The 17,016-nt window shown below is 35.7% G+C and overlaps 2 protein-coding genes and 1 pseudogene across 4 annotated transcripts; 2 read left to right on the top strand and 1 right to left on the bottom strand.

The window, feature by feature from the left end:
- Nucleotides 1-245: 245 nt before the first annotated feature.
- Nucleotides 246-5,376, bottom strand: LOC111314292 (putative myosin-binding protein 4). Of its 3 annotated transcripts, none has more exons than XM_089752507.1 (5): nt 5,094-5,376; nt 4,306-4,352; nt 3,068-4,029; nt 1,432-2,974; nt 246-685 (listed from the first exon to the last, which is right to left on the bottom strand). In XM_089752507.1, the coding sequence occupies exons 3-4, from the start codon at nt 3,900-3,902 to the stop codon at nt 1,455-1,457; spliced, it is 2,355 nt and encodes a 784-aa protein (XP_089608633.1). In that variant the 5' UTR covers nt 3,903-4,029; nt 4,306-4,352; nt 5,094-5,376; the 3' UTR covers nt 246-685; nt 1,432-1,454. The 3 variants fall into 3 exon arrangements, with proteins under 3 accessions (XP_089608633.1, XP_089608632.1, XP_089608631.1); XM_089752506.1 differs by lacking the exon at nt 5,094-5,376 and adding an exon at nt 4,503-4,626; XM_089752505.1 differs by lacking the exon at nt 5,094-5,376 and having other exon boundaries at nt 3,068-4,342.
- Nucleotides 5,377-6,575: 1,199 nt separating this feature from the next.
- On the top strand, nt 6,576-10,405 carry LOC111313439 (iron-sulfur protein required for NADH dehydrogenase, mitochondrial-like). The gene is made up of 8 exons (XM_022914117.2): nt 6,576-6,789; nt 6,918-7,032; nt 7,121-7,249; nt 7,845-7,942; nt 8,381-8,507; nt 9,117-9,202; nt 9,733-9,858; nt 10,262-10,405. The coding sequence occupies exons 1-8, from the start codon at nt 6,763-6,765 to the stop codon at nt 10,403-10,405; spliced, it is 852 nt and encodes a 283-aa protein (XP_022769852.2). The 5' UTR covers nt 6,576-6,762.
- A 1,065-nt stretch (nt 10,406-11,470) lies between these two features.
- LOC111313082 (uncharacterized) lies at nt 11,471-12,902 on the top strand (annotated as a pseudogene).
- The last annotated feature ends 4,114 nt before the right edge of the window (nt 12,903-17,016 follow it).

Raw genomic sequence — 17,016 nt, 5'->3', positions numbered from 1 at the left:
AATTCCCGTCTCACTGTTTCCTCTGAATTCATTCTTATCATCCAACCGGGTGAGAGACGGCATTTATGTTAGAACGTAAGCAGAGACGTCACGTAATCAAACTGCCAAATAATCAATAACACCCAAATTTCTTAAAATGGGAATGGAGATACACTGCTAAAATAGGCAAAATGAAATATTTATTTTCTCTTTGCTTATCTTTATCAGGAACAAAAATGGTATGGCACCAAGTGGCTGAAAAATAATACAACCTCCTTCAACTATTTATATCTGGGAAGAATCTTCTTAATATACAATTGAAGTAGGATTTTCTACCATCAAGTGTGAATAAACCAAAAAGAACTTTGGAAGTAAATAAAACTAAATGAATCACCCACTTTACAATATAGTCACATAGTGCTCCAAAGAAATACCACAAATGTAACCCCTGCCAAGTGCCAACCAATAAAAATAAATAAAACCCACCAAGAGAGAAAACGAACAATGAAGTAATTACTTTTTACAGTTTTACTCCCATAGCTGATTACATGAGGTGGTGCCTAGTATGTAAAACATGATCTTCATAATTTACAGTTTCGTGGTAAGCTGAGAGATACTAGTTTTGACTCCCGCCATCTTTATATCACATTTCACGTTGACATACTTTGCTTTGGCTTCCGGCTTGTTACCCTCAATCTGGCTCAATCTGGTAATAGGATGTATATGAAATATATATATACACGGAATGATGAGTACAGGACTAAAGCTTTAGGATGTCACAGAGAAATTTTGATAAATGCCAAAAAAATACAGGGTAAACTAAAATAGAGTCAAGGCATGAAACTGTCATTAAAGAATTCAACAACTTGAGGGAGGAGTAATGTGATCAATGCTAGTAACTTCATTTTTGTTACATAATCACTTGCAGAATCTCTGAAGTCAAAACAGACTTGGAAAATATTGTGAACATCTGATGCACATTCAGACATGATAATACAAATCCTAGTACCCTACTTTCTTACAGATGGTAAATCGGATATAGAGGGAGTCACTTCTAGTCATCTGTCAGATACCTATTTAAACTGCTTCCTATCTTCTATTCTCAATCCTGCAATAATCAAATTCCACATATTTGGCATTATTCTTTCTTAACCTGATTATTTATGCTGATTCACGACCATATGGCGCTTGATTTTACAGAAGCAAAAATAAACGATCAGCTTGAGCTGATAGCAATTTACATGAAACTAAACACACATGCAGCATAGTTAATTCATTGAGAGACATAATAGAAATTTCCAGCAAATGTCAATCAAGACATGCAGACAAGTTTATACTGGGTGTGCAGAAGCTCCTCCAAGAGAAGACTATTTTTTGGGAGAAACATTTATATGTTAATATCTCATATAAAAGAATTGATTTTAATCGGACCTATATCTTTAACATGCTTACCTTTGTAATGATACACATAAAGCTCATGAAACAGACACGTTCCTACTCCTTATCCCAAGTTTCCTTAATTCTCGTAACTGATAAAGTATCTCTTGAATAAAAAGCAGCCCCTCACTACCATTCTGAAGAGAATATAGAGAATGCTCAAGAAAATTACAATCAGCCTCAAGTGCTTCCAACCTTTCATTAAGGTCTGAAATTTCACTTTCAAGAGCAGCCAAACCAGTTTCTCTACAATCCACAGAACCCTTCTGCTCATTGGAAACCATATGACCGTTTGCCTTACTTATCACTTGATCTCTGCTTATTGAAGTACTCAACCTTTCCTGAGAAGGAGCACTTCCATTAGACATTGATGAAGCTTTCTGTACAGACAAATCATTACCTTCCACCTGACACATTACTTGTTTATCCCTTTTATCAAGGAAGTCTAGCTGATGTTGGCCTCCATCTGCTGCTTCATCAAAGTATTCACCATCAGAAATGTATGGCGAAGTCCCATGATGAGCAAGCCTGTTAAGCTCCCTCTCCAAATTTTGCAGACATTGAGAGATATACAACTTCTCACCTTCAATTTCCGACCATGCAGATATGATTACAGGATTATCGTTGACTTCAGAAGCCTCAGGAAACATTGTTTTCGAGGGAAAATTTATATCATCTTTTATGGAGGATGTGCTAGTGTTCTTCACAGAAACATATTCCTTCTTTAATATGATGCTTGCATCAGGTACAGTCTCTACCAGTATTTCATCTGGGAAGTTTAATCTGTAATATTCAAGCTCTGCTTCCAGATCTTGTAGTTCTTTCTCCTTTTCTGCCAGAAGATCATTAGCTTTCTCCAAGGCATCTACATCGTATTCTGCCTGCTCTTCCATCATCCTTAGGTACTGCAGGGCCTCCATGTGGAGGGCAGCCTTCTCTTCTTGCAACCTTGTAATCATAGCCATTGCCTGATTTGCAGCAATTGCAGAAGCACTTCTTTCTTCCTCTAATTCCTTATATAATGCATTCATGCACTTCTGATCATACTCAACTTGCTGCTTCAGCCTATCAACTAGATTTTCACCTTCAATTTCATCAACGCTGCTTCCATCCAAAGATTCGAGGCCAGTAGATTCACTTCTTTCCATAAAGACTAGGTTCTGAAGATTCTGAACCTCACCAGAATTGGATTCATTAGTTCTCGGCAATTCAGTGCTATGACCTCGTAACTTAGGACTTAAATTGTTAGGTGATAAAAGAATCCCTTGTCCAAAAGAATTCTGCACCGGCAATGAGTTAAGAAATTCATTAACTCCATTATCGTATGCCAGCATAGGTTGTTTTGTAACACAACCAGAAGTGTTTTTTTCTTCGCCACAGACTGGTAACTTATGCTCAGCACTCAGATCCCCATCAGTTGAATTTACCACGGCAGGATCATCTTCAACTTGATCAGTTTTGAAACCAGCTGCAGTTGATGTGCTTATCAACTTTGAGATTTCATCATTCTTGGTAATAGAAATATTTTCACTTTTACTTTCTTCAGAAACATCTGCCACTGGAAACCATATCAGATATTAAGTCATATAAGATATGACCTACACAAACATACATACAGACAGAGAGAGAGAGAGAGAGAGAGAGATCTTACACTTTTCTGACAACGGTTCAAGAGGAACATCCTTAACGTCAACTGAAGGGGGAGTATCAACCAGAGAAATAAGATCAGAGAGTAATGAAGCACTGAAGCTTGAAACTTCAACAACACTGGATGATGGAGGAATATCATCTAGAGAAACAAGCTCAGGCAGTACAGAAGGATTGGTTTTCAGATCAGCCAGCTGCCCTTTACGCTCACAGACATCATTCTCACTGGGGAGATAAGGAGCCAAACATTTAGCATCACAGGTTTCACTAGCATCAGGCTGTTTTGTTGTAGCCAACTTGTTGAACAGTCTTTTAGATGGAGCTTCAGGAGCAGCATGAACTATAGATTCTTTTTTATTCTCATTCATATCATGAACTATACTATTGTCATGCTCATCATCAGAATATGGAACCTCAGACTCTGATTCAGAAGTGACCTTCAGCTTTGTATATCCTACGTGAGACAAGGGATCAAATCCAGTTTTTCCAAGAAGATGAGATGCTGCTGGTGGAGAAAATTCATCCCTTATCTTCTTCAAGCCATTTTGACAGCTTAAGTGATGTGGCACAGGAATGTTTGGCTTCGCAACCACAATGCCAGGTGATTTTAGGGGAAGAAAATTATGGGCATTTGGTCTTGTAATCCAAGGTTTATTACAGCATAGACACAACCTTGTGCATTTAGAAGCAGCAGTTAGATCCCTGTTGAAAAATGAGCTCTGGGAACCGCAATTTTCAAAACCTGCAGGCTCAAACCCCAATTTTCTTAAAAGAAGCCTCTGCATATCTGAATTGGATTTGTTCTCCTCAACATGTGATGTGAGACAATGCTCGCACATACCATGGCCATCAACAAGCTTGCCATGAATGTTGCAGGAAATCAATGACGAAATCTCTGATCTATGATTGCTGCAAAGTAGATTCCAATAAAATCCAGGTTTTTCGTTTCCGAAAACATGATCAAGCCTAGAGCATAAAATGCAAGGTATTTTCAATTCACAGTAATGTGCAAATCTAGTCAGCAGGTATGATAAGGCAGCATCAATAAACAGCAGAAAGATCAGAAACCATTCACAAGCAGCAGACTTTAGGACTGTTGTAAACCCCTTCAAATTCTTTTGTACATTGGGAAGTGAAGTACCATTTGTAGCCATTTCCACAACAAATGCTCTAGGATACCATAAGGTTCAGAACTGGATGAATACCAGAAAGCCTTAATTGATGTATAAAGTAGTTCCTAACCTTGCAATACGAAGCTGAGAATCCCATCCCCAATTCAATGAGGTAAGCTTCCATTACACGGATAAAAGAAACAATCAATCAAGTCAGCAGTTGCCCACATGAAAATAAATAAATGCAGAGCTAAGCAACTTTCTAAGCTATCAAAAATGGACAAGGCATTAAAATAATAATAATAAAACACACATGCACGTACTCACACGCAAAAAGACCATCACCAAGACAGTGTTTTTCTCTTATATTCATTTGAACCCGAATAAAGATAACTATAACTTAAAAAAAAAAAAACCATTCTGAAAATGTAAGAATTTGCAACCAGAGCAAACCCTCCTAGACAATAGCAATTAAGTGAAATTCTTAAAAACCTTTAAAGGGTTAAGAAAGAAAATAACATACTTTAAGGGCCAAACAAAAATGTGAATTTCTTGATAACAAATAATTAAAGCGGACATATTGGTAGTTTAGAATTGAATCAGACAGGGAACGGTGACCAACCCAAATGTGCAACCAACAATGACAGCTTTTCAATTAAATCAAAATCAGAGACCTAAGACCTAACCCATTAATGTAATAAACAAAACCCACATGGAATGAAAGAAAACCCAATTATCAGATCCATCGACACAGCCAAAACAAGATCTTGAAAAGCCTTACAATCGATCAACCAACATTAAGAACAACTCTCAAAATGCAGTTCCAAATATTGGGTTCATGTTGAAAGTTTGAATTCAATACAAAAATATACAAATTTATGCATTTTGATTAAAAGAAGATTAGAAGAGAAAGAATACCTTAGGTGAATTGAGATAAAACGATGATAATGAAGAAGAAGAAGAAGAAGACAAAAGAGAAAACGGAAACTACTTTTGTCCGGGAAAGGAAGAGACCGTTGAAACGAACAGTTGAGATTTGTTTTGGCTGCCAACTAACGGAAAGCTTTAAAATTTTACATTTTGATTTTGATCATTATAAGATTTCGCCCAATCATACAAACAAAACCAAAACTCTTTGCTTGTTTTCATATTTTTGTTTTTCGCCTTTTCTTTCTTTCACTCTATTTTTGCAATGGAGGTTGAAGTTATACGTACAGGTACTACATATTTTTAGCATCAAATTTCAGAATTCGTTAATAAGCTAACATGAAAATTTGTTGCAAAATTTTAAAATTACTAGTCTTTTGCACATCATGTGAGTGAAATAATAAATTATTTATTATTAAAAAAACAAGTTAAAAAAGCAAAGAAAAATTTTAAAATTTATAATTATTTAAACATGAAGGAGAAGAACAAATGAATAAATGTACTTATTTAGAAGTGAGAAAAAATATTATTAAAAAAATGAGAAAAAAAAAAAAAGGACTACAATAAAAACTTAATATTTAAATCCAATTTCTATTTTTGAGGGAAATTAAAAAATTAAAATACACCTAAAATTATGTTTCTTCTATTTTATAATGTGGTGTTTGAGTAATTTTTTAACTGAGTTGATCAAACTCAATCAAAGATTTTATTAATAGTATAAATAATTATATTGTTGTGACATTCAACTAAAAACTAAAATAATCCAATTTCATAAAAAAAAAAAAAAAAACTAGTATTAAATTCTTGTTCTCTACCCATTAACTAATCATTTATAAAAAAAAATAAAAAAAGGAATTTTTTATATTTATCCTTATGAAATTTACTGCAATGCTTACTTAGAACTAATTTAGAGGATTAAGAATACAATAATGAAGTGCTCAATGCTAACCTAGGAAAATATGTGTAGTTTTCTTTTCATATTCATGTTATTTCGGATACAATTTGAATTGTTAAAATTTTAGAAACATCCAATGTAGGAGTTTAGGGTACGAGCCCTAATCATAGTTTGGAAATAAAAAATTAAAAATAAAATTCGTGAATTAATTAAGCAAAACAATCACCTTTGATTATTTTTAAAAAGTATGTTAAAATATTAAAAAGTCTTTGAATTATTTTATTTTATTAAAAAATCTTTATACTTTGATTGTATTTATATAAATTTTTATTTTTTAATTTATATTCAAATAAAATTTTATTTTAGATAAAAAATTAATTTATATTAAAAATTTATTTTGAATACAAATAAAACATTAAAATTTTATTTGAACAAAATGATAAAATTCAAATTTTTTTTTACAAGAAAATTTGGAATATTGAATTTGGACGAGGCCCCCCACTGCCCCACAGATTAAGACGTACACTGGCTCACCCAGCGAGTGCAATGTGGGCCACCAACCTAATCATGGGCATCGCCCATACTCCCCTTCCAAGTAAGTTTCACCGTTCTCCCTCAGCTTCCTTTCATAAGCGCTTTGCATGGGACAAATATCTGAAAAACGATAAACCCAAAATGCCTCAGTGAAGAACGATGGAAATTTTGCTGTTTATGTGTTTCCGAGACTCGTCAATTGCTAGTTAAGACTTGTGGGTTTGTTTCCTAATGAAGGCCTTCTGGCGATCATTTGCTGTAAGATTAAGGCTTTTGTGCTTTACATGGCTTTAACCGGTTTCATTTATAGCGTCATTTCTTGTTCAGAATGTGAGTGTTGTTTTTGGGTTGATTCAAAACAATGGGTTTTTTTTTTTTTTTGACAGAGGCTTGGGGATGTTAGGAGTTATTCAGTGTTAAACAATGATCAGCCGAGAATTAATGGCGTTAAAGAAGTGATTGCCGTCGCTTCTGGTAAAGGCGGTGTTGGCAAGTCTACCGCTGCAGGTAATCTATTCTTTTCAGATTCATGAGGTACCAATATCATTTTCTAGGGATGTCCATTCATGTTAGTTGAATTTTGCAATCTTTGCGGTTAATTTGTCAGTTACACTAGCTAACAAGTGTCGATTGAAGGTGGGCTTGCTTGATGCTGATGTGTATGGACCATCTGTTCCAACCATGATGAACATCCACCAAAAGCCAGAAGTTACTAGAGGTAATATTTCTATCTTCCAAGACATAGACTTTTAGTAAATGGTGGAAAATGTTCTACTTGTATATCAATTAATTATCCATTACTTACAACAGGTATGAAGTAAATAAAGTGTTATCGCATATGGTGCTTTAATGTGTTTTATTTCAGCTTTCAGTTATATATGAAATCTTATATAGCAGGTTGAGTCTTCTGTGATCAACTAGCATATGGTTGAAGTTCATTTTGTATATTTGTATATTTAGTTTCATAAGCACGGGATGGATGCATGCTTGAGTCACGAATATGGTCTTTATACAACCTCATAAAAAGGCATTAACAGCAGAATTTTAGCTTGATGAATTTACTCCTATCTCACTCTCACTTCCCACCCAGCACTTAATTTGAAGATTGAGTTCATCTTATTGAAACTTTCTTTACTAGTGCTTTTTATCAGTAACTATTATTTAGTAAACACCCTCTTGGAATTGCAGCTGATAAAGAATTGGTGCTACATGTTCATGCAAGCTTTTCTGCCTATTGTTGTACTGAACAATTTACAGTCATTTCTTTCTTCTTTCACGAGCAATGTTTTTAATGCTCTCTCCCTTTTTCACAGATATGAAGATGATTCCCGTTGAGAACTATGAAGTGAAGTGTATGTCAATGGGATTGCTGGTGGATAGGGATGCACCAATTGTGTGGAGAGGCCCCATCGTATTTTACCTTATCTAAGTTCTCTGTTCTAATTCTAGCCTAAAAAAAAAAGTTCTGTTCTAATTTTTCTTTCATTTGTGCTGGAACATGCATCTCTTTTGTAATAGTTTCTGTTTAGAAAGTGGTTTTCATTCTAAGAATCCATTGTCCATCTATGTCACCTTAAATTTTGTTGGATTTTAAGTTTCAAATTCAACCTTAGTTGATTTGAGTTCCCTCTTTTATTTACCTAGATACCATAGAGTAAATTGCAGTAGCTTCTTTTGAGAGATTTTGCTGTAACTTGAAATTTGTGTCTCGATCCTTTGCCTTTCACATTTCTTGTTACTAGTAACATCTACAACCCATAACCAAAAAAAGGAAAATCTACAATGCACGTAGTTTGTATTATCAGTCTAAATTTAATTTACATTTTATAATTGCTTAAGTTTCTTTCAGGTGATGAGTGCTCTTCAGAAAATGTCAAGGGAAGTAAATTGGGGAGGTCTTGATATTCTTGAGGTGGATATCCCCCCTGGCACAGGTGATGCACAACTAACTATGTCCCAGAAGCTTCAGTTGTCAGGTAGATAATTAACCCTTTTTTGTTTTCTTTCTCTTTTTTTTCCTCTTTTGGGACAAGGTTGTTTGGCGTGATGCTTGAAAACTGGCATCTTATCAAGATCAACATGTCCTTGGACTTTTCATAAAATAAAGTAGCTCTGGCTACATAGGTGTTCCACTTGCATAGTAGTCTTACTGTGCTGTGTCTTTCATACCTCATTAAGATCACTCAGATCATTGTGCCTATATTATTCTTTTTAGTTTATTTCCTCGATAAAGTTGGAATCATTTTGACATCACAATAACTTGAATGACAAAAAGTTACTATGTTACTTTTGGGCATCATCTTTTCCCGATTCTTTCCCGTGGGGATAAGAAGGCGGGTGGGGATATTGAAGGCTAAAATATGATTTCTTTTATTTTCTAAGGTCTAGCTTCAGAAGGGTAACTATATCATAATTAACCCCTCCTCCAAACTTCCTTTCCATTCCAGCTGGCCAACATCAGCATTCCCAAAGGGGGAAAAAGAAAGGAAATGAAGAAAAACATTTCTTCACTTTCCTTTTCAGATATGTTCTTTCAATTCTAAAACTTACGTATGATGGTTTCTTACCATTGTTGGTGTTTTTAGGTGCTTTAATAGTTTCAACCCCACAAGATGTTGCATTGATTGATGCTCATAGAGGAGTTAGAATGTTCTCTAAAGTTCAAGTTCCTGTAAGTCGTAATTCTGCATGTATTTTCGTATCATGCCCGCTAAGCTTGTTGAAAATTTGGTATTGTTATTCAGGTTTTTTTTTTTTCTTTTTTTAATATATGATTGTCCTCAACTGCATGTGATATTGCGTAATTAGAATGTCAGTTAAGCTTTCCCTCTGGAGTTAACAAAATTTATCAATTATTACTTAGTAGTTTAAGTTATAAATCTGCATCTGGGTTAGAAGCGTCTTTGCCTACAGTGAAAGATTGTGGTTTTATGAAATTCTTTCTGGCATGAGTATCAGGAAAAAAACTGCTTCAAAACAGGCCATGACTGCATTAAATATATTTGCTAAGCTTTTTGGGCATGTGGATGTTGTTGTTGCATGTGCCCCTTTCAAAGAACTTCCTCTCGGTGCACTGTAATATTTTTGTGTATTACTAGAAATTGTGGTGGTAACTCTGCCCTACCTACTTTCCAAGAGTTCAATTTGTTCTCTCTCTCTCTCTCTCTCTCTATGGTTTTGAAGTTCTGACTGCTTTTATAGATTTTGCGATTAATAGAGAACATGAGCTACTTCAAGTGTCCACACTGTGGTGAACCTTCGTTCATTTTTGGAGAGGATGGAGCTCAAAAAACAGCTGCTGAGATGGGTTTGCAACTTGTTGGTGAGGTAAGTTGTTGATTTGTGATTGTTCTGCAATGAAATAAATAATTGTCAATTTGTCATAGCTGGTAACCATGATGAGTAGTTCATATGTTTTGTGCCCATGATTAGTTAAATGTTCCCAGCAACAAATTCTTCTTCCCTCTTCAGGGTTATTAGAAGAGGCTGGTAATTAATGATGATGTGAAACTTTATTTGTCAATGGATGAAAATCAGACCACAACAGTTAACAGAGGGATTTATTATTGCTTTGTTCACTAATAATTTGAGGAAAGGAGACAATTTTGTGCCTTTTACTTGCTTGTAGTTGGTTGAGGACTTTCGGCCTTCTTGATAGCTAAATGTATTTTGTAAAGTAGCTGCTCATATATTCAAAGCTGCGATTATATATGATCTGTTACTGTCTCAGATACCTATTGAAGTTGACACTAGGAAAAGTTGTGACAAAGGCATCCCAATAGTAGTATCAGCACCTGATTCAGTTGTCTCCAAAGCTTACCATTATGTAGCTCAAAATGTTGTCATGAGACTTAAGGTGTTGGCAAAGGGATGAAAACTACCTCAAGAGGCCGACCAGCAGAGTTTACTTAGTTAAACCACCTCCATTCCCATGGTTTCTTGGCTATGGTTACTTGGCGGTGCTTTTGAGGTTCATCTAGACATCAAGAATTTCAGTTTGAGCTATTTGGATAATGAGATGACTATCAAGTGTATGGAAGCATACTGATTAGGAAACTAGTTTTTGATGAATTACACTCTCAGAACAGTTTAGTTCTTCCTCAAGCTTCTCGGGATGGAAATGTTAAGCTCTTGATCTGTACAGTTTCATCTGGCCTAGCTTTTCATGTGTCCTTTTCTTCATAGTTTCCTGCAGTTTACTATTTTGAGACTAGCTGACACTAAAATGATTTAAAGCTTTGAAATTAATCTTAAGAACCTTACATTCAGAAGCATTGGTTGGGACTTGCAGTTTTTGCATACCTATGTAAAGATATTCCCTTTGTCTATTTACATTTTTTTTTTCATTTTCTAATTTTCATGCAATCTCGAAAAGATTGCTTCCTCAGACAGGTACCAGTTGTCTCTAGTGTTTATGTTGTGATTGCAGTGTAATTTCAACCAAAATCAATGAAAGAAAAAAAGGGATTTTTCAATATTAAATTTATGAAAGTTGTGATTTTGCTAATAATTCCATTTGATATGATGAACCACATACAATTTTTCCTAATAATAAATCTATAAAAGAATATAATGAGATGTTCATTCAGTTTTGTTTTCCCCTTTCATGTGAAAATGGAGTGCTTAAACATTTGCATAAGAAACTGTGGAAGACAATAGACTTTGAACTGGTATGAAACATTCCACCATTTCCATCACTGCTAATAATTTAAAAGATTTAGTGATAATCTTAATTTTGAAAGTTTTATACTGTTCAAAATTTAGAGAAAAGGGTAATGCTATAATTTTTTTTCTTTTTTGGGTTTTGAAAAGGCTTGTCATTCTTCATACAATATCGCGCCATGCAATTTTCTAAATATTAGTACAATTTATTTATTTTTATTTTTATAACATGACAAAAGATATTTCGAGTTTTGTTTAGGTTTAATTTATTCTTAAAATGATTTTAAAGGCCCACTTGCTTACGTCAACAAGATTCTTTAAAAAAAATCATTTGATTCTAGTGGGGATTACTTATCTTGGTCATCAACAAGCCTCAGTTCAGTGGGTTGCAGATGCTGTAGCAGAACGCCTCAAGGAAAATCCTCATTATAAACCCAAGGAGATATTGGAAGAGATTCACCGTGTGCAAGGGATCACTTTGTAATGCAAGCAACCATGGAGGGGTAAGGAACACATCATGGCCAGTGTGCGTGGATCTTTTGAGGAAGATTGTCGCCTTCTTCCGCAGTATTGTGATACGATCAGAAGAACAAATCCAGGAAGTATGGATCTGGTATATGGGGAAACTTGCTTTTTGCCTGTAGTTTTGATGGAGATGGTGCTGCGTTCCTCTTGCATTTGGGGTGGTAGATGAGGAAAATGAAGCCAACTGGATGTGGTTCCTCTCTGAATTGCACTATCTGCTTGAGATTAATGCAGAGAACATGCCAAGACTGGTGTTGTAGATGCTGTAGAAGCAAACTTCCCAACAGCTTTTCATGGGTTCTGCATGCATCATCTCATTGACAGTTTCCAGAAGGAGTTCAATAGTTCCAAGCTTATCAACCTTTTCTGGGAAGCTGCTTGTGTGCCCACTGGCACTGATTTTGAAAAAAAAACTCATTGAGATTCAAGAAATCTCACCAGAAGCTGCTACTTGGATTCAAAATATTCCTCCTCGCTTTTGGGCCACAGCACATTTTGAAGGGACAAGGCTGGGACATCTGAAGGCTAATATAGTGGAATGGTTGAATTCTTGTATATCAGAAGCGTCTGGCCTGCCAATAATTCAAATGATGGAGTGCATCCATCGGCAACTTATGACTTGTTTCAATGAGTGTCGTGAAACAAGAATGCAGTGGACAGGCATTCTTGTTCCTCCTGCAGAAAGACTTCTAATGGAGGCTGTTGAGCGTGCTTGTACTTACCAAGTGTTCAAAGCAGGCGAAGCCCGATCCGAAGTTCAATCCCATGCTGAAGGAGCATTTCTAAATAGATATTCGTATCCGAAGCTGTTATTGTTGTGGATGGGAGCTGCGTGGGCTCCCCTGTGCTCATGATGTAGTTGCTCTCCTCTCTTGTAGACAAAATGTGCATAGGTTTTCAGAAAGTTGTTTCCCTATGGCAAGCTACCGTAAGGCCTATTCGCAGACTATACACCCGGTTCCTGATACAGCCCTTTGGAAAGAGATGTCTGAGCAATTTTCAAATGAAGGAGATAAAGAGACAATGAGGCCATTATAAAGCCACCCAAGATGCTTCAGTCGCCAGGGAGACCTAGGAAGAGGCGAGCTCGTGCAGAGAATGCTGTTGGGGCAAAACGGATGGTGCATTGCAGTCGTTGCCATCAGACAGGTCATTTCAGAACTACATGTACAGCACCTATATAGAAACTGATTTTTCAACTTTTTTATTATTTTACTGTGCAGACAGAAAAAATAGTTCTCTTCTTTCAAAATTTTTTAGAGCTGTACTTTAGGAGACAGATAAAGTTTGTGTTTATACGTTTTCCCAGACAAGTGAATACCGTAGTTTTATTTGGAAAATTAGAGTTTCTTGTTTCAGGTTTTAAGTTAGGTTTCCAATCCTTTTAAGCTATCAGCTCCGGATGATATTGGTCAAAACTAGATGTTTTGAAACAGAGTGCTCTAATTGCTTTGTATTCCTCTCAAAGACAGTTAACAAGCTTGAATCTCAAATCTCCCAATGTCTAAAGCTAACAAATTCAACTTAAGTCCTTACATCTTATTTAGTGAAAGAAATCCTCGAATTAAATTAACTAATATGAGATTGATCACTGAACCAACAATTTAAATGTATAACTGGGACCAACCTTTTAACTAAACGGCAAAAACAATCTAAATTCTGCAGATACAAAACATAAGATCTGTAGGAAAAGCCCCAGACAACATTTATTGTTTTACCCTAAAAATTCAATAAAGCAACAGCAAGCAGGTTGGAATTGGAAATGAGGGCTACCTGAACTGGGGAGTCAACAAAATTAAATTCACTCTTGTAGAATAATATTCTTACCTCAAACATGAAAGTAACACATTAAGGTCATATTTGATGCATATTTGATGCATAAAATTATTGATAGGATAGGATGATAATTATTTTATATCATATTAATTTGTATTTAAAAAGAAGAATAGGGATTGTAAGGAGGATTTATATCCTCTTAGCATAGGAATATTCAATCATTCCCAAGTAAAGAGAATTATTTTCAATCCATGAGATTAACTTATATGTTCAATTATATCTTTAAAAATTATATCAATAATTTAAATTGTATAAACTTTGATGAAAGATAATTTTAACAAATAAATAAATTATCCTATCTTAATCCTTGTATACATCAAACACAAAATAAAATTATTTTATTTTATTTTATTCATAATATCATTTTATCTTATCATATCGTGTACCAAATATTACGTAAATGTATAATTAATGGTAAAACTAACTTCATTGCTATGATATAACTTTCAAATTATGCAGAATATCTATATATATATATATAAATTCTGACAGGTGAGGCCAATGATGGAGAATATTCAGAGAGCTGAGGGAGAAGGGAACATTTTACCATCTATAGTTACTTGTACCTTCTTATGTCATGGGTCGAGACTCAAGCTCCGAATCCGCGCGACTTCGGGATCCGGGCATTCACCCTTCCGGTATCCCAGATCAACCTTCCTGCCACGGTTCACACCCTTATGAGGTATTGTCTGCTCTGGCCCTCCCTGGCCTCACGGTTTTGTCCTACAAAAGGCGCCTCACAAGGCGGAGATGGTGTGAACCCTTTTATACCCCATGGACCTTCTTATTATGTTCGATGTGGGATTCAGGACTCCTCCTTAGGTCCGTGACATTCTCCTGCACCCAACCTCGTGACGCCCTCGTCACGGAGGCTGGCCACCCTGCTTACCTCCCTTGAGGTGCTTGGCGTGGATCGAACGGTTTAGGGCTGGCTCTGATACCACTTGTCACGGGTCGAGACTCAAGCTCCGAACCCGCGCGGCTCCGGGACCCGGGCATTCACCCTTCCGGCATCCCAGATCAGCCTGACCGTCACGGTTCACACCCTTGTGAGGTATTGTCCGCTCTAACCCCCCTGGCCTCACGATTTTGTCCTATAAAAGGCGCCTCACAAGGCGAAGATGGTGTGAACCTTTTTATACCCCAGGACTTTCCTATTATGTTCGATATGGGATTCAGGACTCCTCCTTAGGTCCGTGACACTTACTCCTTGCTATACTTGATGATTTTACGATGGCCAAAAGACTGAAAAAGGTGTGTTGAGCTGAGCTGACACTAACAGATTTTATTCTACTCTCTGTTAGCTTCCAAAATGCTTTATGCCCTCAATTCTCTTGTTTGCTTCACTTGCTTATACAACCACCAGCACCCCTTCCAATTGAGATGTGGCACTGACTCAGCTCCTAGTCCTTCCTCTCCTTTTATTCTCTTTGATGGCTTTGCTTTTAATGTATTCTATACTTTTATGGTACTGTTTTTTGGTGGCTAACAAAGAAACCCATCAATTTGCCTAGCCACCACATAGTAATCTCTAAATACATAAAATACAAATGTAAATCCCTGACCATCTAGCTTACTTTTGATTCATTTAATTAATCTAAAATCTAGTTCTAGTACTATTAGTTTCTAGGAATTATGTATGGTTCAACAAAATAAATAAACCTGATAGTATTACGGTTTCTGATAAAAACCATGTGGTAAAACTGATCTTACATCAATGCCAGTAGATTATACTTCCGTGAATTTGGCTTGTAAAGATGTCTGATCTGTCGCAAACCGAATTCAAGGAAGTCCACGACATCTCAACAGATAGAATCATGTTACTGCTTGGATGGACAAATAGAGGATGTACAAAACCAGTGAGGAAACTGATCAGCAGCCATCTCTTTTTTTTTTTTTTTCCAATTAGAGAGGAAAAGCTAGCTTACTAGCTAGTAGCTACTTAGCCGTTTCCTATTTAGAATAACAAGCATTTGTTTCCCTAGCTAAGCCCTGTTGCAAGAAAGTTGTGCGCTGGATAACATGATGCATGAGGAAATTTCAAAGTTTGTTTTAATGCTTCTCTGTATAACATTTCCGATCCCCAGAATTCAGGAATCTATCGGGTAAGATAGGCTGGATGTCATTGACAGCTTCAATACTAGTTTATTATTGAAAAATATGCACATCATCTCATGTCTAATCACATGACCTTTACAATCTTTACTGTTTCTGCATAATTTCTTTCCTTATTAAGACAATAAAGCCCCAAGAATGCTATTTCACCAATTGGTTTGTTAAAGCTACGTTGATCCTATGTATATAACTTTTGTAAAGACATGACATGAGTAAAAAAACCATATCTGAATGGAAGAGAAAGAGATCGATTACGTTATTTCTGAACGATGAAAGCCACTATATATATAAGAAGATCTGCAATGAAATAGGAAAAAAAAAAAAACAAAACAAAACAAAAGATGCTCATAATTTGGAATTTGACAGGTACGGATACTTTATGAAATCTCATTGATTATAAAGCTCAACTAAAAAAATATGCAGGAATGACAACACTTTTTGAGTAGAACATGCTTGAAATGTAGAAACTGAATACTACTCCAAAAGATTGGTTTGACTTTTAAGGCTATTTTTCTATATTATATAGTATGGGATGCATGATATCTGTTTAATCTGCATACGGGTCATTCATGATGGTTCCCTTTGCTTTTGAGTTTAGTTGATTGGTGATAGAGACTAAAATCATCATGCAAGTTTTCTTCACGATATGCAGATTTCTGGGCCAAGCAGGGATTTGGCCCTATTACGGTGCTGTCCCTAGCAGATTCTTCAACTTTTCTTGATGTTATATGTATGGTGGAAATCCACACACACTGATGTCTACATGGGGTTTGAAAATACAGAGTTTCCTTAGCTGGATCTCATAATTGTTTACCTAATTGAATTGGCTTTGCTTTCTTATCTGATACCATCCCATCCATAATGTTACGTAGTTCACAATTCATTATGATGTTCCACTGTAAATTTAATCAAGTGTGCCTAATAGTCTTTAGTACATCAATTGATTACAAACAGCAACAAACCACCTTTGACAATAATGTTTCACAACTATTTGCGGTAAAAATCAATCTTTTTTCATAATCCAAGGAAAGCCTTTGGATAGGTCATATAGGCAACTTTTTATTAGAATGCATATATATGTTGGGATTATAGAAGATAAAACGAAGCTTTTGTTTCGAGTACCGATTCCTTACGGAAAAAGAAGGTGGTAAAAAAGTTTACCTTTTTTTCTTTTCCAAGTGTAGCTGTCTTGATTGAAACAAAATATATCATCTCCACAAACATTGATGGAAGTTACAGTATCATGGCATTAAATAAAACTGGTTTTTTTTTTTTCATTTATCCTATGGTATGCAAATCTGCAAATTCATATCAGTCAAGTATGTTTTGAATTTTCCATAGAAGATT

This window comes from Durio zibethinus, chromosome 23 (genome assembly GCF_047325235.1).
Source record: "Durio zibethinus cultivar Kanyao isolate XHJ-2024 chromosome 23, ASM4732523v1, whole genome shotgun sequence".
In the NCBI taxonomy this organism is placed as follows: domain Eukaryota; kingdom Viridiplantae; phylum Streptophyta; class Magnoliopsida; order Malvales; family Malvaceae; genus Durio; species Durio zibethinus.
This window is presented reverse-complemented; position numbering and strand designations above follow the sequence as displayed.